The sequence below is a fragment of the Vipera berus genome (assembly GCF_964194415.1).
Source record: "Vipera berus genome assembly, chromosome: 1".
Lineage (NCBI taxonomy): Eukaryota > Metazoa > Chordata > Lepidosauria > Squamata > Viperidae > Vipera > Vipera berus.
The window spans coordinates 272,152,698-272,177,022 of NC_138202.1; the positions used below are offsets into that span (position 1 = coordinate 272,152,698).

Consider the following 24,325-nt stretch of genomic DNA (forward strand, 5'->3'; position numbering starts at 1 on the left):
AAGATCTGACCCCAGGCATCTCAACTGGACTTGTCTAATCAGAGTTCAAATTACCTATGCTCAGTCAAACTCACTCTGAATCTTCACCCAAAATACTCCAAGCATTTCTTCTGGCACTCTAGCTGCTAAAACTCATCAAGCTCAACCTCAAGCTCTCTCTGGAAACTCTTTAGTTCTGTGGATCACCAGGGGGTGGGCTGGCTGAATGGGTCCTATATCCCTCCAGAGAGGGTTGACACCAGTGAACCAAACAACAATCAAAAAGAGATCTGAAGTTTTCTTTTTTTTCTTTCCTCCAATATGGAGGAAAAGTTGGAATATAAACTGCAGAAAGGTTTATATGGATAGTATGAACAGCTCTCTGGCAGGAAATGCTGGAGACTATACTTGCTTAGCATCTTTTTATGTAAGTCCCCACCTAAGGCACACCTCATCTCTGTTAAAATCTAATTCACCCTGCAGCACATTTTTGTTTATTACCTGGAGCAATGAATAGCTTGATGTCCAGCAATATTAAAATAGAAATCAGTTGTATGTTTCATTTCATCTGTATGCCCAGAAACCTCAATCCAGTGTCCTATTGGGAGGCAGTAAACTCCATCAACTAAATTGCATGGGTTATAAATGCTTGTTCGATCATGGTGGGGCCCATTACCTAAAACAAGAAGAAAACAAACATACACAATTCAGTAGAAATCATTAAACAAATTATATTTGGAAAACAGAATTTTGCCACCCCTTGCACACACAACACACACACACACACACACACACACACACACACACACACCCTTGCATCATGTGTGTTTTTTAAAAGTATATCGCTGGTCATTTTTTTCCAGGTTTGCACACAACAGACCAGATTAAGATTGTTTAACTGAATGATAAAATAGCATTTACTGGGACCAGTTTTTGTACATAAATATTTAACATTTTTTAGAAGATACAAAACAAAATCTATTTTAACTATATATTTTTGTTTATAAGCTAAAAATTGCATTCTGAATAACTTATTTACTATACACTTTTTAAAAAGCCATACTATTATATCTTAAAATGTTTTATCACATTTTTAATATTGTTATTTTTCTTATTCTAAATCCATTGCCAGAAGAAGTAGATATAGTTAGAGCAGATAACTGGTAAATTATGTTCTGAATTAAAGTAACTTGAATTTTGGCAACTAACACTAACTCAGTCCCAGAATTTTTAACACAGTAAACAGGCATAATTTTTTTTCCTTGATTTCTTTCTTATGAGCATTCACAGTGCCATCTGCTGTATGAAAAATGGTGCATGCTATGATTTGGAACAGTTTACTTTTGAAGCTATTGTTTTTAAATTCAGAAGTCTAACAAATCATATTGTATAATTTCCAAGCAGACTAGCTGAGATTCAATAAAAATATAGATTGCGTTTTTGCAATGTAGCAAAAATGACTAATTATACCAGAAAGGTAGATTTAATATCAAAGTCAATTAAACAGGCTGTGCCACAATTCTGTACAAAAAAGTCAGTGCTACAAACCCAAAGACACATAAAGATTAAAGAGAGTGGAATCATATTGAGATACAATATAACCTTTACATTTTTTATGATTACCAAAGGATATCTAGGACCGTTAACAGAATATAAATTCAGATGAAACATTTATGATACAGTAATAATCTCTTTTGCTGCAGAATACATCTCTCACCCAGTGTTCACTTAGGAATTAAGCCTGAGCTCATTAGGCTCTCCTTTTAAGAAACCTTTCAACATGCTTTTCCATAAATCTTTTGGAACTGTAATCTAATTTATAGTTTGGAGATTTTGTCATTGTTGGTCAAAATTCCTGGAGAGCATCATCATACTACTAAACATTGTGACTGATCTGTTATTCTAGGGCTCTTCAGAGGCTGGTGGACAGGCTACCATTCCTACACAGATTTCCATTTTTCCTTTCCCAGATATAATGCTTTAGATATTGAATTGTATATAAGTGGATACTGGACATAGGCTAAAGTCCTGTCTCCATCATGGAACCTGATTAGGTGATGTAGGGTTAATCTGTTAATACTGAATGCTGACTTGTTGTGGGGAAAAATTTGAAGAGAAGGTAATATGTACCTTGCCTTGAGATCTTGGAGGAAGGATGGGATATAAACCAAATAAAAAAATTAACTAAATAAATATAAATACATACATTTCAATATTAAAAATATTTATTCAATATGTATCTTGCCTTTCTACTTAAGTAATGACTCAGGGCTGCTAACAAAATTTCTAAAAACATTAGCAAAAATATCATTAAAGTTAATTAATAGTAAAAAGCTGGACAAAAATGAACTAAGGCTTGCAACCAAAGTCAAAAATAACAAAAAATGCTTCTTTCAACATATAAAAAACAAGAAAAAAGTTAAGGAAATGATTGGTCCATTAGTGGGGGAAAGTGGTAAGAAGGTGACAAGCAATAGGGAGAAAGCAGAACTATTTAACTCGTTTTTTGCATCTGTCTTTACACAAAGGGAAAAAACAGTCCAACCTACCAAAACCAGTGCCATAAAAAACAGAATAGAAACGCAAGTTAAGATAGGCAAGAAAATGGTAAGTGAGCACCTGTCCAGCCCAGACGAGTTCAAATCACCAGGACCAGATGGATTACACCCCAAAGTTCTCAAGGAACTGGCAGACGTGATCTCAGAATCACTGAACTATATTTTTCAAAGATCCTGGAGCACTGGGGAACTACCAGAGGACTGGAAGACAGCTGATGTAGTTCCCATCTTCAAAAAAGGGAAAAAAATAGATCCTGGAAACTACAGACCTATCAGCCTGACCTTAATACCTGGGAGGATTCTGGAAAAGATAATCAAACAACAAATCAGCGAACACCTTGATGCAAACAAAGTCATCACTAAAAGTCAACATGGGTTTGTCAAAAACAGATCATGCCAGACAAATCTTATTACATTCTTTGACTAAGTGACAAATTTAGTGGACCAGAGGAATGCTGTAGATATAATTTACTTGGACTTCAGTAAGGCATTTGATAAAGTAGATCACAACCTACTACTTGATAAGATAGAAAAATGTGGGTTAGATAGCATCACCACCAGATGGATTTGTAGCTGGCTGACAGGCCGTACTCAGCGTGCGGTCCTCAATGGAACTGCATCTACATGGAAGGAAGTGTGTAGTGGGGTGCCCCAGGGCTCTGTTCTGGGCCCAGTGCTCTTCAATATCTTCATTAATGATTTAGGTGAGGGGATAGATGGGGAACTCATCAAATTTGCAGACGACACCAAGCTGGCAGGAATAGCCAATACTCCAGAAGATAGGCTTAAGATACAGAAGGATCTGGACAGACTCGAACACTGGGCACTATCTAACAAAATGAAATTCAATGGTGAAAAAAGTAAGGTTCTACATTTAGGCAGGAAAAATCAAATGCATAGCTATAGTATAGGTGGTACCTTGCTCAATAGTAGTAACTGTGAGAGGGATCTCGGAGTCTTAGTAGACAATCACTTCAATATGAGCCAGCAGTGTGCTGCAGCTGCCAAAAAAGCCAACACAGTGCTAGGCTGCATTAACAGAGGGATAGAATCAAGATCAAGTGAAGTACTAATACCACTTTACAATGCTTTGGAAAGGCCACACCTGGAACACTGCATCCAGTTTTGGTCACCACGATGTAAAAAAGATGTCGAGACTCTAGAAAGGGTACAGAGAAGAGCAACAAAGATGATTGGGGGACTGGAGGCTAAAACATATAGGGAACGGTTGCTGGAATTGGGTATGTATAGTTTAACAAAGAGAAGGGTGAGGGGTGACATGATAGCAGTGTTCCAATATCTCAGGGGCTGCCACAAAGAAGAGGGAGTCAAGCTATTCTCCAAAGCACCTGAAAGCAGGACAAGAAGCAACAGATGGAAACTAGTCAAGGAGAGAAGCAACCTAGAACTAAGGAGAAACTTCCTGACAGTTAGAACAATTAACCAGTGGAACAACCTGCCTCCAGAAGTGGTGAATACTCCAACACTGGAAGTTTTTAAGAAGAGACTGAACATCCATTTGCCTGAAATGGTATAGGGTTTCCTGCCTGAGCAGGGGGTTGGACTAGATGACCTCCAAGGTCCCTTCCAACTACTACTTCTTCTTCTTCTTCTTCTTCTTCTTCTTCTTCTTCTTCTTCTTCTTCTTCTTCTTCTTCTTCTTCTTCTTCTTCTTGTTATTGTTATTGTTATTATTATTAAAAAAGATACATATTTACAATTAATAGTGAGCAATAAGGCCAAATATAAAATCCCTAGGGCAGGGGTAGGCAACCTTGGCTCTTTTATGACTCGGGGAATTCAACTCCCAGAATTCTGGCTCAGGAATTCTGGGAGTTGAAGTCCACGGGTCATAAAAGAGCCAAGGTTGCCTACCCCTGCCCTAGGGTGTTCAGTCTATAGCTTAAGTTTTTGATATTGAGAGCATCTTCAGAAGAGTTTGTCTTGCAGATCACAATTGTCAGACAGGTTATCAGGATTATCAGATGCAGTCCCTCAGACTGTGAGGCCTTAAGCTATTTTAAATTTTTAAAGGTTAATGCCAACATCTAGAATTGCACCTGTTAAGCCACTGATGACCTCTACAGATCTTTCAGTATTACCATTATGTGATCTGAATACCTATTCCTACATTTTGCACAAATTGAAGCATCCAGCTTTTTATAGGGAATAGCTTTAATTAGAGTACATTTTAATAAGAGGAATTATAACTAAGGGAATGATAAATGTAAAATCTAACAATTAATGAAGGAAAAATTAGTTATTCTCAAACGAGAGAATGGCAGTCGCTACCAAAACTAAAGTCAGTTAGAGTTGCTTCTCTGATTTAATTATTAATTCATTTACCAACTCCATAACAATTCAAAATGACAAAAATGTACACCTTGATTACTATAAATAAATACTAAACCTGCTGTTATTAGACACAAGCTATGGATCCAATTATTCATGGATCCAACCCATTCCTACATCTTGTTTCAGAAGACATGAAAATAAAATTTAATGTGATCAATCAATGATAAATGATTAGGTATTCTGTCCCTTTAAACATATTGAACATGCACTCTTAAAAATGTACATAATAGATGTTTCTTTAATTTCCACATTTTTCTCTACTTCCATTGACAAGGATTTTTTTTTTTTTGCATCTGACATGTTTTAAAAAAAGTAAACAGAAATTTTGATTGATTGCTGTGGAGTTTTTTTAAAAAAACCCACCACAAAAATCAATCAAACTTTTCATCTACTTTCTCTTAAACATGTCAGACACAAAGGATAAGGTCCACATGTGAAGATCCAACTTATTGCTACTCATGCCTATGCACAGGAATATTCTCAACTAATGGTTAGCACCTGCTTGGAGTTAGATAAGAGTCAACGGAATTCCAGTGTGGTTGCACATAGTTCACTTGTGGCCACGTAGGGATTTTAGGCTGATTCATCTTTTAAATCCTCCCTCAGGTTCTGCCAGACCTTCCCCCACAGCTAAATAATAAATGAAATTGTAAATTGTAAATAAAACAATAGTTAAACAAAGCAGGCTCAAAGCAGTTGACAAACACATTTCTATTAAAAGCTTTAGCTTTTCAGTTTCAACAAATGCGAGCATAAATGGGATTTTATTTATTAAAATAAACCATCAGGGTATCATTTAATCTAACTTCACTCACACAATTATGGATTTGGGTAAATGTCAGAAAGTCTACCTAGTCCCCAACAGCGACTTGTGCCACATTCCACATTTCAAGAGAAACCTTCAACCCTGCTGAGTTGTTTTTTTCAGGAAGGAGAAATTTGAGATTCAGTTCTTATAGTCTCCAACTAGATGGAGCAAAAGAGGGGAAGGAGAAACGGATGGTCTCCTCCTGGCTGTTCCTAGCCTTTGAAACTCCATCCCAACCGATTATGTTTTCACTGGCATAAAAAGGCTTTCCAGTCAAAAGAGAGATGTGTGTTCCCCCATTCTAAGAACCTCCATTTACTCGACTTCGGAATCATATTTATAGCTGATCCTTGCTTATCAGTGGTAATTGGGGCTGGAATTTCTATCACTGTGCAATGTGATAGTAAAGTACGACAACATGTGACTACATTGCTTACTAATGGCAATCCTGGAAATCCTTGTTGCCATCAGTAAGTGAAAATCGTGGTTGTTAAATAAACCCCAGGTGTTTGCAAGTGGGCCAGCAGGCAGTTAAGATACAATGTGAGGTGTGGCCTGAGCACGAAGGGGCCAGGGATGGCTGTTGGCAGGTAAAGAAGGGTGCGAGTGACAGAAACAATTTGCAACCTTCCATGTCAGATTTCAAATTGACTTTGCTTGTAAGAAGCTGGCAAATGGTAATCATGTGACTATGGGACACTGCAAGCTTGATTGCCAAGTGCCTAGGCTGCAATCGCATAACTGTGGGGGATACTGGGATGGCAGGAACTTTAAGGACCGGTCATAAGTACCACTCATTCAGTACCATCATAACTTTAAATGCTCTTTCAACAAAGACTGCCTGTATTAGAATGCTTAGGTAGCTGACTTTAAATCAGTAGAGCTACCTTGAGGTTCCCTTTCAAGCTGCAAAAATTCAGTGACTGACCCCTTTGTTTTACCTCAGAGATGAGCAATTTCCCCTGGATTAGGCAAACAATTTATTCTCCCATCAGCTGGAGGAACACAAGAGGCCTTCCAATGATGTAGTGATGGATACTTTTATTATTCATTTTTGCTGTTAGGGGATTTTTTAAAGAGGGAACGATATGGGGTATCCTGAGCAGAAAGCCACTCCCATGTGCACTGTTAATGTTGTGTCCGGATCAGCGACATTAACAGGGAGACAGATTATGGTTACATTGTTTATTGTACTGCACGTGGAGAGAACTGGGACTGGCCAGTCCAGGGTAGCTTTATATGCCCAGCAGCCGCTGGACGCTAGCCAACCCCCTGGCAGGAATCTCCCGCCTTACCTCAAGCACCCAACCCAGTGTCCAGGAATTCCCGCCGGTAGGAATGACCACTCCCAGGCTGATTAACTATGTAGGCTGGTTACTTTGTACAGAACAGTTAAGATCTTCAAGCAACCTCAAAAGATCAATAATCATGCAGCTGAATTTGGTGACTGCTCTGTTTTCTACAGACTCTTGTAGCCAGGTAATCGCAAAGCTCTCCTCCTTTTCAAGGCTTGACTGTGAAAGCTTATGCTGAGATCAGAAAAAGTTTTCTAATTTCCCCTCTGCTCAAACAGAGATTTTGCTTTAAGTTTACTGTTCAGAAGAAACTTACCGCTAAATTCTATTGCTGAAGCCATTAAACCCTTTCAGTTTCCTAGAGATTTATGAAACTATTTTGACCAAAGCTTCCTTGATTTAAAATGTGTGATCCCCTTACTGCAACTTGGAAAAATATAAGCAGAGTGATTTTGAACGTCTTCTTGTAATTGGGGTATTCTGTTTAGTAGCAAGCTGTACATGAACACAGAGAAAAGCAGGGAAAGATGAAAGTTCCAATATTAAAAACCTGGAATTGTTCCATTGGTCCAGTGATCTGATGGCAATTTTGACATCACTATGCTACACTCTAAAATTAATTGATTAATTGATTAAGCTGACCAACTTGGAAAAAATGCAAGTCCAGATAGCATACAACAGTAGTGGGCAAATAGTTCAAAGTTTAAACTTAAACATTATTGTTGCATTTTTCTGAAATGTTTATCGAATGAATATAAATTGAATACATTTGTTCTCCTTTCTTGCCATTATATGCCCATCCCTCAACAAACTATAAACCCTCTGCATTGTTTCTTTTTCCTCTTGTCTGTTGTGTAGATGCATATCCAGCCTATGTCATGCAATTCTTTTAAAAGTAGCTTACTACATCTGCAACACATCCAAAATAGGATGGGCATTAGGGTTTTCTTCTGAGTCTCAGTCACTTATGACAGTAAGTATCTGAATAGCCTATGCTCTTAGGTTTAGATGGGAACCCTTTTGTAGATCACAGATAAACAATGGGGTACTTGAAACAAGCACTGTAAGCTCAAGAAGTTTTTTATGGACTAAATGACTGAGTGCAAAGACTCCCGATCCAGGAAAGGCCGCAAGTGGCACACAAGACATAGCTGTACAAAGCATGTCCTAGTCACAACTCTCACCTGCTCTTTGAGCAGGAATCACAAGTCTGTTTGGGGTAGTGCCACCCCATTCAAGAACTAAGTTAGTTTAAATCCTGGATCTTGAAGCTCCATGCACCCAAAACCATTTGGTCTTGCCAGAATTCAGCTGAAACCTGTTATCCCTCAACCAGGCCCCAAAGCCTCCAGGCACTGTGTGAGGACAGCAACAGCATCCCTTGGATCAGAGGTCACCAACCTTTCTCGGTTGGCAGACCAGAGGGAAAGGAAGGGGGAAGCATTTCACATGCACACATGCGCACGTGTGCAGATGCAAGCAGGGCGGGGCTAGTGCCCGCGTGATACTCACTAGCCCTGCTCCGTTCTTGTGTGGTGCAGCGCTCCATTTTCACACCCCACAGTGTGGTGGAGTCACATTTTTGTGCCCCACGGCACAGCATTGGCCCGTTTTCATGCCCTGAGGCGCCACGGCAGCCCATTCTTGCACCCTGCGGCCGCAGCATCCTATTTTCACACCCTGCAGCTGCGATGCTAGTGCGAGTGGTGTGGCGCTCACTGACCAGCTACCAGGCTGCAGCCCACAGGTTGGGGACTCCTGCCTTGGACCACCAGGGGTGGAGATATAAAGTTGAGTATCATCAGCATACTGATGATATCTCAACCCCTGGTGGTGAATGATCTCACCCAGTGGCTTCACATAGATGTTAAGAAGGAATGGAGAGACTACTGAGCTCTGCAGCATGCCACAAAAAAGCAGCTCTGGGCTGTACATCTCACTGACCATCAACACTGATTGGGATTAGCCTTGGAGAAAGAAGCCAAACCCAGTGCAAAATTCCATCAACCAGTCCGAAACTCTGCAGCCGGCCCAAAGAGATACCATGGTTGATGATATCAAAGGCTGCTGAGAGATCAAGGAGAGCAAGGATAGTTGCAGTACCCCCATCCTGCTCTCACCACCGATCACGGACTAGTGCAACCAATGTCACTTCTGTCCTGTAATCGAGAGTGAATCCTGATTGGAAGAGGTCCAGCTAATCTGTTTCATCCAGGATCCTTTGAAGCAACCACCTTTTGTACCATCTTCCTTAAGAAGGGTAGATGGGACACCAGATGACAAGTGTCCAGACAAGTAGGATCAAGTGATCTTTTTTAAAGGAGGTGGTGAACCAGGACCTCCTTAAAAGGCCCTGGGAATGCCCCGCCTGCAGTGAGGAATTTATCACTACTTGAACCCACCTCCTAGTCACCATCTCGGTGGTTTTCACCAACCAGATGGGACAAGGATCTAATAATGGAAGGTGGTTGCACTAACAGCATCAAGGTCCCTATCCATCAGGTTTATGTTTATAAGAATATTGTAGTTTATCAGTGTAAGTGTCAGTATGGAATATGTTAGTCAAGAATCCTACTTTCTGTAAATATTTATGGTAAAAATAAATATTTTTAGTTTCCGCTATTGCAGCTATTGAACTGACTTTCTATTAAATTTACAAACTAAAATCTACTTAGTGCACACTATGTCTATAAAAACACTGTATTTCACTTATGAAAGATAACATCCAATATCCGCGTGGATGTCTTATACAGAGAGTTATTTTTATGCCTAAAAAGATCAAAATAAAAGTGGCAAAGCATTAGAAAGCAAAAGTTACATCACATTTGAGATTGGTTTTTAAAGTTTTCATTGTCATTCCACTAATGTTCAAAAGTTCTTCTATGTCATTTGCTTGCAGAGCAACATGTTAAAGAACAAAGGAGTCACAAAAGTCTGCCTTACAGATCAATCTTTGCAAATAGCATTCTTTTTAGTGCCTAAGGATTGCTCATATAGTCATAGCTGAAGCGTAAGAAAGATGATCAAGCTGGTATATATAAAAAAGCCACTGGCTTTATTGCAAAGCAGATTAAAACAAGGATCTCTGAACAATGTGTAGCTCGTATAGGAGAGAAAAAGAAGACATGAATGTATCAAGAAAGATATGATCAAAAAACTCAACCAAGGTAGCCAAAATCTATCATAGAAAAAGAATGTAAGTTCTCATATGATGGTGGTGGGTGAGCTGGGAGTCAAAAGAAACTCGGTCAAGAATATAACATAACAGTATATAAAAGGTAAAGGTTTCTCCTTCCAGCCGTGTCTGACTCTAGGGGGTAATGCTCATCTCCGTTTCTTAGTTGAGGGAGTCCACATTCTCTGAAGACATTTCCGCAGTCATGTGGCCAGCATGATATCACGCTCCAGCACAGAGCATGTGGTGAAACATGGTACAATGTTATCTTCCCATCAAAGTGATACCTATTTATCTACTCGCATTTCCCTACTTTCAAACTGCTAGGTGGGCAGGAGCGGAGGCAAGAACAGGAGCTCGCTCTGTCACGCGGCATTCGGGTCTTGAAGCTTAGCTTTTTAACTGCTAACTGCCCTCTTATTATCTGATATACTTTTCCTTATATTTTGGTACGTTCCATACATTCCTTACATTCTGATATACTTTTTCCTTAAAAGTAATTTATTGGCACTTTTCCCTTGCTTCCATTTGTTCTATCATATTATATAGTCCACATGTGGCCAATTCTGCATCTCTTTCCCTAAGCTTTACTTAATCCACATCTCCTTCATTTATTTATTTATTTATTTCACCTTAATGGATTTCCCTTTCACTCTCTGCCAGTTGGCATTCTTTCTGCCACTTTACTTCAGGACTTTTTCTTTTTAATTCTGCCCCATTAATGCAAATCCCACCTCTACTAACACATTTCTGCATGTATCCCTTAGGAAATCTTATTAACTCTAGTGTGGGTCAAAGTCCAGACAACTCAACCAGAATTTCTATGGATTTCCAAAGGAAAAAGAAGTAATGTAAACTCCCAAGGAAAGGAGGCATTTTAGAAGATGATGTTCTCCCAAGTGGGATATCACAGGCGTCCCAGAATAACCCAGTTTTCAATTTCCTTATAGCACAGTTCTTCAGAGATTACTAACATTTGCCTCTATAAAGTCAGGTGCGAAATAAGTCAAATAAGCTTAGTAAAATACAGTCAATTCTTGTTGTTCATGGTAGTTACCTTCTATGAAGTTGCTGTATACATTGAATTCACAAATACTGAACCCTCAGTTGGGGACATGTGCAATGGGCAACTCAAATTTTTGCCGCTCTGCATATCTGTGAATGACCATGAAAGCTCCATGAGTATTGATTTTGTAATTAGAAATATATTTTAGCAAGAAGATAAATTTGCAAATATAAATGACGAGAATCAATTCTATTCAGCTATTTTCATTCTAAACCTATGACGAGCCTTACAGAGAAGGCTATAACTTTGTTAACCCATCTAATCCAATACTGGTTTCCCTTACTTCTCACAATTTTTGATGTTCCAAACCTTCCCAGCCAATTATGACTTATCTTGAAAAGTCAAGCAGGGTCATACCTAGTTAATACTTGGGTGGGACACCACTTGGAAATCCCAGAATCAGAAAAGAATCTTGATTTTGCTGTACAACCATAACAACACTGGGATTTAAGTTCAACTTGAAAGAAACTTTGTTTTTATGGAAGCTGGTTGAACAGAAATCCAACCTAGATGTAAGGAGAAATTTTCTGAGAGTGAGAACGATTAAAGAGCCCTGATGATGCATTGGTTAGGATGCAGTATTACAGGCAAACTTTGCCTACAGCCTAGACTTCGATCCTGATGGGGCTCAAGGTTGACTCTGCCTTCTATCCTTCCAAGGTCATTAATGAGGGCCCAGATAGTTGGGGGAAATATGCTGACATTTAAACCACCCAGAGAGAGCTGTAAAGCATTATGGGGCAGTATATAAGTCTAAGTGCTATTACTATTGCTATTGCTAGTGAGCAGAATGGCTTGCGTCCTGGAATTGTGGGTGCTCCAATCCTGGAGATTTTAAAAATAACCTAGACAGCCATTTGACCAGGATGGTATATTGCCTGGAGCAGGGGGTTGGACTAGAAGACCTCTGTGGTCCCTTCCACCCTGGTGATTTTATGCTCTGTGTTTATCTTACCTACTCAAAATTCTTTCTCCTCTGAAAAGCTCCTGTGCAACAGGGAGCCCTCCAAAATAAAATAAGAGATGATGTGAAATATTATGGTTAGTGAGGGAAAACTGGCAATGATCAGATGGCCAATTTAATTGCAGAGAAACATTTTCCACTGAAGTAAAGCCACCACATGATACAGCCCAAGATTTTTTGTTGTGTCCCCCTTTTCCTTATCTAATATTATAATAATGAAGGGACATACAATGCTAAGTAAGGACCCATTTTCATTTCTTGTATTATTTTTAGCTGTTTTAAATATTTGTCTTCTATACTGGTATTTGAGTCTTTTATAGATACCTGTCTAACTTTGACCGAGATTCACTTTCAAATTACTTAGAAAAGTGTCTATTTCAATTGAAGCACGGCTGAATAGTGATTGTTAGTACAGAACTAACACAGTTTAAACCACTTGACAATGAACCTACTTGACTTATACAACTCACGCACAGCATTGTTTTGCTGGGAGAGAGAGAAAGAGAGAGAGAGAGATCTTTATCTACAATAGCTAATTCCATTGAGAAAACTGTCCACCATATAACTTGTCTACTTCTCTTTTTAATTTAAATTTAATAGCATTTAATTTAACTTAACTCTATTACCATATCTTGTGACAATGAAGAATTACCAAAATTAAGCATGGATGATGTGAAGCAGCATTGCTCTGCTGCTAATCAGTTTTATAATCCAATGGCGCTTTGCAAAAGCAAGTGCTTGGGCTCACACAAGATAAGACATCCAAATTTCCTTTCCCCACCTTTCTACTAGATCACTTTGGGTTAGATTAACACTGTTCTGATAGTGTTAAATCTCAGAAGCTTTTCAACTGACAAAGAAAGCATCTGTAGCAAGTGGGTATAATCAGTGTCAACGAGGTATCTTTAGTGACACCATCTGGTATACCAAATAGCACTCAAAAAACAGGTCTCCCTATGAAAATACTTTAGGCATCCAATCTGGCACTCTCCCTTTTGACTGGGAGCACAACAACGCAACTTCTTAGCAAACTTTGCTAAAATACCATTGCATGTTTAAGGCTCTGTTGGGGAAAAGCCGGAGAATAATGTTTCCATCTGAGTAGAGGTACAGACAACCTATAAAGCAGGAGCGGTTGAAATCTCTGAAAGCCTGGGTGCACTGCTAGAAATCCTGCAAACATTTCCACTGAACTGAATTCTTTAATGTGGCAGAAAGGGAATATTATTAAATCCATAAGGTATTATAGTCATTTGTTTAGATTCATTATAGCTGCCCACTCTGATAAACTCAGGATGGCTTACAAAAATCTAAAAATGCTATAAGCTGTTAAAGAGCATACGACAACATGAACAGCCTGAACTAAAATAACCATCACCAGGGCTTTTTTTCTCATAGAATGCTCTGAACAGAGTTCCAGCACCGTTTTTGGATGGAACCTTGTAGGTTAGGCAAGGAGGGTTGTATGACATGTGTGAGTTCCGGCACCTTTTTCTTTTACAAAAAAAGCACTGACCATCACAATAACAAAGAGTCATAACAGAGGCTCCACAGTATATTAACCCCAGGCCTGAGTGAGGTTTTGAGGCTTTCCAGAACCTCAGAAGAAAGAGTGCTGTCCCTATGTCTGCAGAGATGGTGTTCCAGAAGGTGGAGCCACAGCCCAGAAGGCATGCTTCCTTGGTGCCATAGGATGACCACATTTAATAGAGGAGACTTGGAGTGCACCCAGTCCCTGCTCAAATATATGCAGTGGGTGAAAACCATTGGAAATAAGCAGCTTCTCAGGTATCAAATGGACATAGGAACTTCCTCAACAGCTCCACGTACAGCACACTGCAATAGTCATGAGGCCACCTTAAGGTGAATTTGATTAATTTTTCATTTTAATACAGGTAAATCGAATTTCATTTTTGCCATGGTTCTGCCCATTCTTTTGCCTTGGTCATAGCTACTGTGTCAGACCCCTCCAATGTATTTGCCTGCTTATTTTTCCTTCACCTGTATATTCTTTTCGGGTCGGCCATTCTGGTGGGAAGGGAGCTGCTGACTGGGGAATGTATTTGCCTTGCTATGCTATGTCCTCTTTGAAATGTCCTCCCTCATGAAAAAGGAATGTGGCCTGAAAACATCTGCCTTTTCTCCAGACAATGGAGCCTGGGACCATTGAGAAACAAAAGCGGGAGATACCTTGAGTTGGGCGCTAAATCCAGGTTCTCAAAACAATCTAGCACCTATGGATTGGCTGGATTTCAACTGGATGGTTGGACACTGTGGGGAGGAGTCTTGAATGGGCATTATGATGTAACCTTTTCCATGCAAATTCTTCAGACCTTGCTTTGTTCTACTGCTATCACTAACTCTCAATAAAGGTTCCTTTTGAACCGATGCCTGTTTCAAGAGTTCTGCTTTCTTGGGAGACCTAGTTGAGGCAGATACTTACATACTGTTTGAAAAATAATCATTGAGTTATCTCTCAAACAGCATGTGTGCCTTGCCTCTCAATCTCTTATATAGTTAGAAATTTTTCCCTAGGACAGGGGTTCGCAAACCCCAGTCCATGGACTGGCACCAGTCCATGGCATGCCAGAAGCTAGGCAGTGCAAGCAAGCGAAGCGCCATCCACGGGATGGAGGCAACACATGAAACCATGCCCCCTCCGGTCAGTGGAAAAACGTATCTCCATAGAACCCATTCCTAATGCACAAAAGTTGGGGGGGGCGGGGCATTACCGTAGAATCAACCTGAACATTCCTGTATTGATTATATATATTGATTACATACATTACATAAATTTCCGTACTATTACCCTGGTGTATCTTTGTATTAAAAAAATATGGCTCTTTTGTTTTTTTCTTGTCTATATTTTCTTATGTGGGATGAAAGAACTCCATCTACATCAGTGATTATACAATAACATGTGTAATTTCAAACTAATTTATAACCCTTTTTTAAAATAAATATAAGTGTTTGATTTAGTCTTTCTCCTAGTCTTTTTTATATCGAATGTGTCCTCTTTTTAAAAATATTTTAAGCTACAGCCTCAGCAGGGAACCTTTAATCCCCCAACTCTTTCTGTCCATTGGGCATACACACATGCACTTTTGCCCCTGACTATGAGTAGGGTAATCATGAGGACGAATTTCAAGTTGTATCAGTAAACTGATTCATTAAAGATTTTAGCACTTGCAATGTAGCACTTGCAATGTTTTAATTTTACAATGTTCTCTGAATACATAAAATATACACATTATATATATATATATATATATAAAATGTTTTTCTGATCACCCAAGACAAGAAGTCTTATATAAGTCTCTTTATCATATTTATATAGCTGTTCATTACACAAACATGACTCACAAACATAAAATATAAAAAAACCTCTAAACCTTTTCATCAACACAAATAGTTGAAGTTAAATTTAGCTATTTATATGTTATTAGGCAATTAATAGTTGGTTGAACTTTTATATTTGGTATGTGGCACATGCTAAATAAATACATGTATTTGGTAAGTGATTAAATTTAATAAACACAACTCAAACTTTCTTAAAACTGCCCATCGTAGGATCTTAGCCCAAATAGACAGTAGTCAGCCAGAATAATTCACCACAGCCAGCTTGGTGTGACCGGCTGACCACCACCAGCTCACCACAAACCAAGTCGCCTCTGCCAACACCCCTCAAATATATAATCTATATTTTCTAAAGGCATCTATAAATATCAGGCTGCAAAAACCAAGAAAGATACGTGTCATTCTTCTAAGCAGATTTCTTTATTGCTCCTCACCCATAGACAGAATCCAAAAGCAAATTGCCAGCCTCATAAAGCATATACTCTGGGAATTATTAGGGAAGAGCCATCTGCTCCTCTTTCTCTTACACAACCTGAATTGTCTCTTGTTCCTGAATGCATTCCCTCCATCCTGGAAGTCCACACTACATTCCATCACAATAGATGGAACAGCTCCTTAAAGGAGATTGGAGACCAGGGGAAATTGGTCAAATACCTTTAAAGTGGGTATCACTACACCCTACCCGTACCCAATTACTTAGCAGCCTGCAGGAACCAAGACAGACATGGATTAAACTGACAAATGGTAAAGAAAAGGCTATCTATTTGCTCCAGTTCCACAAACTTAAAAAGATTCCAGACTACATCAGGAGATTTGCCTCACTCTCCACAGTTGGTGGTCTGTTTACATTCTAGACACCATGCTGCCTCGCAGCAACTCTTCCTGAGTTCCTGGACCTGATTTCTTGGCTGGTACTGGAATTCCCCCAGTTACTTTGTACAGGCTAAAGTTAGAACATGGACAACAGTATTACGTTTCCTTCTCACATGACTGCTCTTTAGAAATTGAGCCGGAGTGAAACCAGAGAGAAGCCATATTCTGTCATCTATTTAGATAACTTGCTTAGAGATGAATGTTCAAGGGACATTCAAGGGACAGTTTGACACCCCTGATCTAGAGGATTTCAAAAGACACTTGGGGAGTTTCCCTAACAACTGGCAAGCGATTTTGCTAGGTATCTGGAATTCGGAAATTCATGATTGCTTTCTATTTGTGGGCTAATTTGGGGCTTATGAGAACTTCTAGAAGATGAAGCTGTAGAAGAGATACCTGGAGCACAAATGGAGGAAGAGGGAACATTATATTCAAGCCTCCACTGTAGGAATAAGAACAGTGAGAAATTACACTGAGAAACGGCATTGGACATTTGGTTCAATGACTTTTGTAAGGTTCTCAATTGGAGGGAGTGACTAGTGTATCATCCTGGACTTCCTGCAAGGGTTGGGAATTGCAGACTCTATGCTCCAGTGGTTCCATTCCTTCCAGACCAGAGTCCCAGCTGATAGCAGTGTGGAAGATAAGGTCTCTCCCCTGTTGTCCATGGGGCTGCCTTTGAAGCAGCAGTCCAGTGAAGCAGAGTTGCTACAGTCATTTAAATCCTATTTTGTAGTAACTTGACTGCCAACATACTTCCGAGTCCAATGGAATGTTAATGTATAATTTCCTTTAGGTAGCTTCAGGGCTGCTCTCCTCCTTCAGACTCTTGTTCTGTTGATTTTGAGGGTAGAGTCTCTTTGCAGTGCCTGCAGTGGGGGTGGACGGTCCTTACTGTTGGCCTTCAGGAAATGATTAAACAATGAGTTATCCAAAAAGCATTGATGGAATAGTGTGGTCATGGCTATGCTTACTATAATTGTTTTAATTCTTAATTTTATCTGTTTTATATATCAGTTTTATGTGACTCCACTGGCAGTTTTGCTTGGAATTACAGCAGTATAAAGTTACAACAGATTATAAATATATTGCTTCCCTTTATTTCTTATAAATATTTGAAGGAGGCAAAAGAAAAAGCATCTTTATCTTTTACTATTCACCATAACAATGCTCTTCAAAAATGATCAAGTGCTGGGCCCACTATATACTGTAGACTAGAGAAACTGAGATTTTCAATTCTGGTAGAACAGTGACACTTAGTGGATTTAGGAGATATTAATTTTTATTTCCTGACTATTTCCTTATATAAGAAAGGGAAGAAAAAGAAACAGAGAAATGGAAAATGGAAAGGGGGGCATTCAAGAAAAGGTACGATGACAGCTTTAAATATATCTGTATTTAGGAAACTCACTTTTTGAGGGATTTCCTTTTAGGGGTAAAATTCTAAGTGAAGTATCCTGGCCAACCCAACTGTAATAATTATACTTTTTTTTTTGGAGGCATGAATGAGAGGCAACACTCCCCACAGGTTATAAAAGAACAAACAGACCAATGAGCAGGCCTGGGGAAAACAAAGGAAATGTGTCTCCTTCAGCCTGTTGGGACACTTGCCCCTCTTTTCTGTGTATTGGGGGGAGGGAGTAATGGTGAAGGCTGAAGCAAGCAAGTTTTTTTATGGTTTTGGGGTAGGTGAAGCACACCTGTTAGTTTGCTCTCCTACCCGGCATACTCTTTTCCTTTGCATGGGGTTGTGGTAAGAGAAGCAATATTTCTTACTAGGAAGCAATGCCCGGCTTTAGGCCTTTTTAAAGGTTTAAGAGGGACACAGTGGCTCAGTGAGTTAGGACGCTGAGCTTGTCGATCAGAAGGTCAGCAGTTTGGCGGGTCGAATCCCGAGTGCCGCGTAGCAGAGTGAGCGCCTGTTACTCGTCCCAGCTTCTGCCCACCTAGCAGTTCGAAAGCACATAAAAATGCAAGTAGAAAAATAGGGACCACTACAGTGGGAAGGTAACAGCGTTCCGTGCGCCTTTGGCGTCTAGTCATGCCGGCCACATGACCATGGAGACGTCGTCCTCGGACAAGCGCTGGCTCTTCGGCTTTGAAACGGAGATGAGCACTGGCCCCTAGAGTCAGAAACGACTAGCACGCATGTGCGGGGGAACCTTTACCTTTACCTTTAAAGGTTTAAGATGTGAAGCAAGGCATTATCTTCTGCGGTTTCTCAACTTACTCGCCAGGGGGGAAAAAGGGTGAATATATACCAAGCAAAGGAAAGAGCCAGATGATGCAGATGAAACAATCTCCTCCATCTTGCTGTGAAACTGCATCTTTCTTTCTAATATCAATGAGGAGAAGCTTTGAAAACTGAGTGTGAACCATGGAAAGATATGATGCTGGCTAACAGTGACCCAGCACATCTGCCTCAAAAGACACAACGTACAATTCCTTTTTCCTGAGTCAACTCCCTAAATAGCAGACATGAATATAGTGATCTTACCAGATGTCTCGAATGATTGATTGAACAGGATTTTAAAATTTAGATCAAAGACTACAGATTGCCTTAAGTTAGGGAAAGTACTTTTTCTTATCTCCCCATCCCTAGCCTAAAATCAGACCGGGTCAATTTAGTCCATGGTGCTATTTAGTGTTATACATACAGGGATCCCTGCCAACTCACTCCTGTTTTCTAGAGGCTGCCCAAGTTCAGAACTTTTATCATTCTCCCTGCTAAATTCCATCCTATTCATTTCAGCTCACTTCTCAGTTTTCTATCTGAAGTATTAGCAACCCACTCAGCTTTGGGCCATCTGCAGACTTTTTAAATACAGATAGCCCTTGATCTACTATCACTCCTTGGAGACTGATCAAAGTTATAATGAAGCTACCTTAGGGCTAGTTACAACCTGGATTTAAAGTTCTGACAGTAACCCCCCCTCCCCAATCGTCATATGACCAAACTTCCACTGCTCGGCAACTGGATCACATTTGTGGCATTTGCAGCATCCTGCAACCATGTGACTGTGTTTTACAATGGTTTTGCCAAAACCCAGAATTTACTGTTTTCTGCAAAACTGCATCCATAGCGAACCATTGGTTTGCTTAACAATTGCTATGTTTGTTTAATGATGGCCACAAAAAAGATTGCAAACTTTGTTGGTCACAAGATTCATGACATAATATTGACTTATGACCAAACTTCATTATATAAATCAGGGACTGTCTATATTGCTTCAGCATCCCCAGCTGCTACTGATAAAAAAAATGTTGAACAGCAAAGTCCTCTGGCCCTTCATTAGGTATAATCCCCTCTGAAGCTGGAAACATTAATGAGCATTCTTTGGTGTGGTGGTTCACCCAATACGAGTCTATCATCTAGCTTATATTTTAGCATTTTGTGTAAGGGAATATAATTAGCACTCCATCCAAGGCTTTGTTGAGTCCAATTACAATCTGTCTACATAATTCTCCAGATTTACTATGCTAGTAATTCCATCAAAGAAGGAAATAACAATGTGGGATGGTATTACAAAAATACATGCTAGCTCCTATTAATTGTAGCATGCTATCAACTGCTCACAAGCACATTGTAATAAGTAATTCTCCCTCCTGTATTGCACAAAGGGATATGGGGCATACTCTAAGTGCAACATTCCTGAAAGGAAGGACAGGTAACCAAGCGTGGGGTAATGGTGAAGATGTTGGTCCCAGACCCAGGAGACAGAGGTTCAAGTCTACCCTTCAGGCATGGAAAGTCACTGGATGAAGATGGGTTAATAACTCCTTCTCCACCAACCTATCCAGCAGGCTGTTTTAGAAGTATACCATATATGGACATCTATACCACCCCCATGGGTTCCTGGAAGAAAGGCAGGGTACAGAACAAATAATCATGGGAGACAAAACATCCTGCTCATGGTTTGAAAACAGCTGCAGCTGTGGAACATACACTTCTGGGGGCATCTGGGGCCACCTGCCAGTACGGGACAGCAGTGACTATTCAGATTATCACTTGATAATTTCTCTGGGCCTCTTCCGAGGGCATCGTATGTCATGTATGTGAAATGGGTGGTTATGTAAATGTGATAGATAGATAAGATAGATAGATAGATAGATGATAGATAGATAGATAGATAGATAGATAGATAGATAGATAGATAGATAGATAGATAGATAGATAGATAGATAAATCTGAGGCCACCTGCCATTGCAGGACAGCAGTGACACCTCCTACTGTAACTTCTCTGGGTCTCACCACCAGCTCCTTCAAAGAGAAGCCACAGGTAGCAAGGAGAGCAGTTGCTGTTTTTTCTCTCCAGTGAGCACTGACACCTCAGTTTTTCCTACTGCAGCGCCCCGCGAAGCTGTGCAAAAGGCAGAAGCAGAGCTCGCTATCTTTGGCACAGCTCTACTTGGTAGAGGAAGCTTTCTCTTTCGCACACTTCCCAAATCCCCAAATCCCTCCTTTGCCTATTTCTTGTCAGCTCGCGCTAAACGAGCCGGGAGTGGAGGAAGAACGGCCGTTCACCGCTTACTGGGGTGGGACGCCTTCCCTGTTGCAAAAACCAAAACCAAAAAAAGCAGTGCGTAAGGTGGTTCCCGTTCCTCTTCTTAGTAAGAGGGAAAGAGCCAAGAGAAGGTAATGCTACTCTCAACGTACACATAGTTGTACTTTTGGCAATAAAGGTTCGTTCGAATGCGGGGACGCGGCCGCGGCCTCGATTCTAGCCCGCAAGCGGGGGCGCGCGCGCGCGCACGTCACTGGGCACCGCCGAGAAGGAGCGCACGGGATTTGGAGCGCGTGTTACCTTCCCAGACGGCGTCTCCGGTCTCGAGCCGCCTGAGGAATTTGTACCAAAAGGTGTTCGCGGCCTCTTCCTCGGGCAGCGCCACCTCGCCGAGCCACAAGACTGGTTCTTGAGCAGGCAAGGGAGCCAGCGGCCGGCTGGGCTTCATGGCCAGCGCCCGCTTGGGGTCCCATTGACCCAACTCCGGCCGTGACCCCGACACGCAAAGCACCGTCCCGCCTTCAGCCAGACGGGCGGGAAGAATCACGCCGAAGCGAAGCAGCATGGGCGTCCTCGGAGCAAAGGAGACGGAGAGCAAAGACCCTGGGACGGGGGGAGCGGAGGGGGAGGGGGGCAAGAGAAGAAGGGAGGGACGCGCTCAGGGAGATCCCCGTTCGACTGCGGGGTGCCCGTGACGTCACCGGCCGCCGCCACGTTCTAGCGAGCGAATAGGGAGAAGGTGGACGGGATTGGCCGGTGAAGGCCACGTGACTTGGCCGGCAGAGAGACGCTGTCGCGTCTTGTCTTCGCTCTTTTGCTCTCCGTTCGATCCCTGAATAATAATAATAAACCTTTATTGTCAAAGTACAACATGTGTACATTGAGATTAGCTGAGCCTCCCCTTCCCCCCCCCTGCTCTCTCCCCACAACACACAGTGACAACACACCCTCCATCCCACCACACTATGTGAACCAACTACACCACACACCGGCCTCCCAAGTCAATTCTGCATAAGATTATGTCCCATTTAAAAGCCTAACAGCCCACGGATAAAAGCTATTTTTCAGCCTCTTGGTACGGCTGGCTATATTCCTATATCTTTTACCGGATGGTAGGAGAGTAAAGAGATACCGTCCAGGGTCTGAGTCATCCCTGAGAATCTTCCTCACTCTTCCAAGGCAAGGAGCCCTGGCGATGTCATCCAGTGGTGTCAGGGAACAGCCCACAATGTCTTGTGCTGTGCTCGCTACCCTCTGTAATACTTTCCTATCTGCGGCTGTCAGACCAGCATACCAAACCACAATACCATACGAGAGGACGCTCTCTATAGTAGACCGGTAAAAGAGGGTCATTAGCTGTTGTTCTACCCTGTTCTTCCGCAAGACCCTAAGAAAGTGAAGCCTCTGTTGGGCCTTTCTAGCCACCTGGGTTGTGTTAACTTTCCAGGTCAGATCTTCACAGAGGTAGACTCCCAGAAATTTAAAGGAGGAAACTCTCTCTACACAGTTCTCTCCAATGTAAAGTGGGGCAGGTTCCTCCTTTTTTCTCCAGAAGTCTAACACCATCTCTTTCGTCTTGCCGATGTTTAGGTGCAAGTTGTTGTTACTACACCATATGGATAGTTTTTGTACCTCCGCCCTATATGCTGTCTCATCCCCACCTGTTATAAGACCCACCACAGTTGTATCATCTGCAAACTTGATTATCGCAGTGGATGGGTCAGATGATACACAATCATAAGTGTATAAAGAGTACAGGTAGGGGCTAAGCACACAGCCCTGTGGCGTGCTGGTGCAGAGCTTCAGGGGGGTGGACAAAGCAGAGCCGACCCTCACAGAATGATCTGGTTCCATCGAGTCTGTGCGCTCTTAGGAAAGCCGGACCCCCTAGGCAGGAGGGGAGACTCAGAGGACAGTGGGCAGGCAGGCAGGAGGAAGAATCGGCGCCGATTTAGGAGAATTTCCTGGGGACTTGATAACAAAGACCCAACCAGACAGGACGCTGCTTAGATTTGTCGAGATTAATCAAGCGGACCTGGAGATATCCTAACTAGCTTTCCCACTTCCAAGCAGAATAAATGTCTTGCTGCCAGATACTGAAGCAAGGCTCCCAAATCAAAGGTACAAAAACAGAAATTTCGCGGAACCAAAAGTCCTTCCAAAAGGTGCTGCGCACTGTATAAATGTTTCATAAAAAAAATCCGTGGGAGTAAGAATCTCTATTGTGTTTGTTAACATTGGCATGTATTTTGCTAAACCCGCCTACCTGTTGAGGGGTACTCCGTCTGTATGTCATTTAAAGGCCAAGTACGGCCCATTCCCTCAGAACTTGTACCCACCCAAGGAAGCAATTCAGGTTTCAAAATGGAAGTGTTTATTCTCCATAAATGATTACTTTTCTAAGACTGAGATGAAAGAATAAAAATACCATCATTTAGTGAGATAGGCTTCTATATTCCTCAAATTAATTTCAAAACTTATAAGAACTGATCGATGGAACCAACTTCTTGAAACCCTTCTTCCTGTCTCCTCATATATTACTGGACAACGCGTATAATTTCACAGTGTATTCTCAAATAATTTATTAAAACTGGAATGAAGTATTGTAGAGATATATAACAAATCTTCCTACGAAATCAGGAACTCGTTTTGCAAATTTAATACAATGATCCCATTTGATCATATGTAGCTTTTCATAATCCCATCTCTTTGTAAGATTATATCCAAATAATTATGCATTTTTGCTACTGCACGTTTGCTTGAGAAAAATATATACTGCATTTCTTGCTTAACACCTGTATTGGATATTATACAACAGTCTTATAGAGGTAAAGGATCCAAAATTAAATGTACCTGATACTTAACATTTATTGGCAAAGAAACACCTTTTGTTATTTGGAGAAAGCTTAATTAAATTTGTAAACATCCTTAGGGAAATGCAGAACTATTTTTGTAAAATAATGAAAAATGCATTAAGATGGCTACTTAGAACTGAATTGTCAAACCCTAACAATTTTTTTTAAGGCCAAAATAATTCCAAGCCAATGTGTATGATTGATCAGTAGGTACATTTGACTGAAGTTCTTGCTACTTAAAAATAAATCTTCATTTATTTCCAAGAAAAAGTGTGAATATTGGCTGTTTCAATAAAGTCATGACCCAGGACATTCTATGATGTAGTGTTTTTTAACCAGAATCTTTTCATGCTACTGGGACTTAAATTATTACATTGTAGCTCACACAGCAGTACAGAAATATGGACAGTTCTAAAGAGTTCACAGGATTGATCAACATATCAAGTCTAAACACTAAATTGTTAGATCATATTGCTTTCACTTCTAAAATATCTGTTTTTAAAAATCTCATGATTTAAAAACCTATAGATTATAA

General features: G+C 40.7%; 1 protein-coding gene across 2 annotated transcripts in view; it reads right to left on the reverse strand.

Annotated features, from left to right (window-relative positions):
- EPM2A (EPM2A glucan phosphatase, laforin) overlaps positions 1-21,608 on the reverse strand; it is a 52,892-nt gene extending 31,284 nt beyond the window's left edge. The window contains exons 1-2 of one of the 2 annotated variants that reach the window (XM_081312811.1): positions 21,236-21,608; positions 481-655 (exon numbers count right to left, since the gene is read on the reverse strand). In XM_081312811.1, the coding sequence (XP_081168937.1) occupies positions 481-655; positions 21,236-21,500 (440 nt within the window). In that variant the 5' untranslated portion in view covers positions 21,501-21,608. Of the gene's footprint in view, positions 1-480; positions 656-5,390; positions 5,485-21,235 lie in introns of those variants that run through there. The other variant, XM_081312812.1, reaches the window with a different exon arrangement.
- Between the last annotated feature and the right edge of the window lie 2,717 nt (positions 21,609-24,325).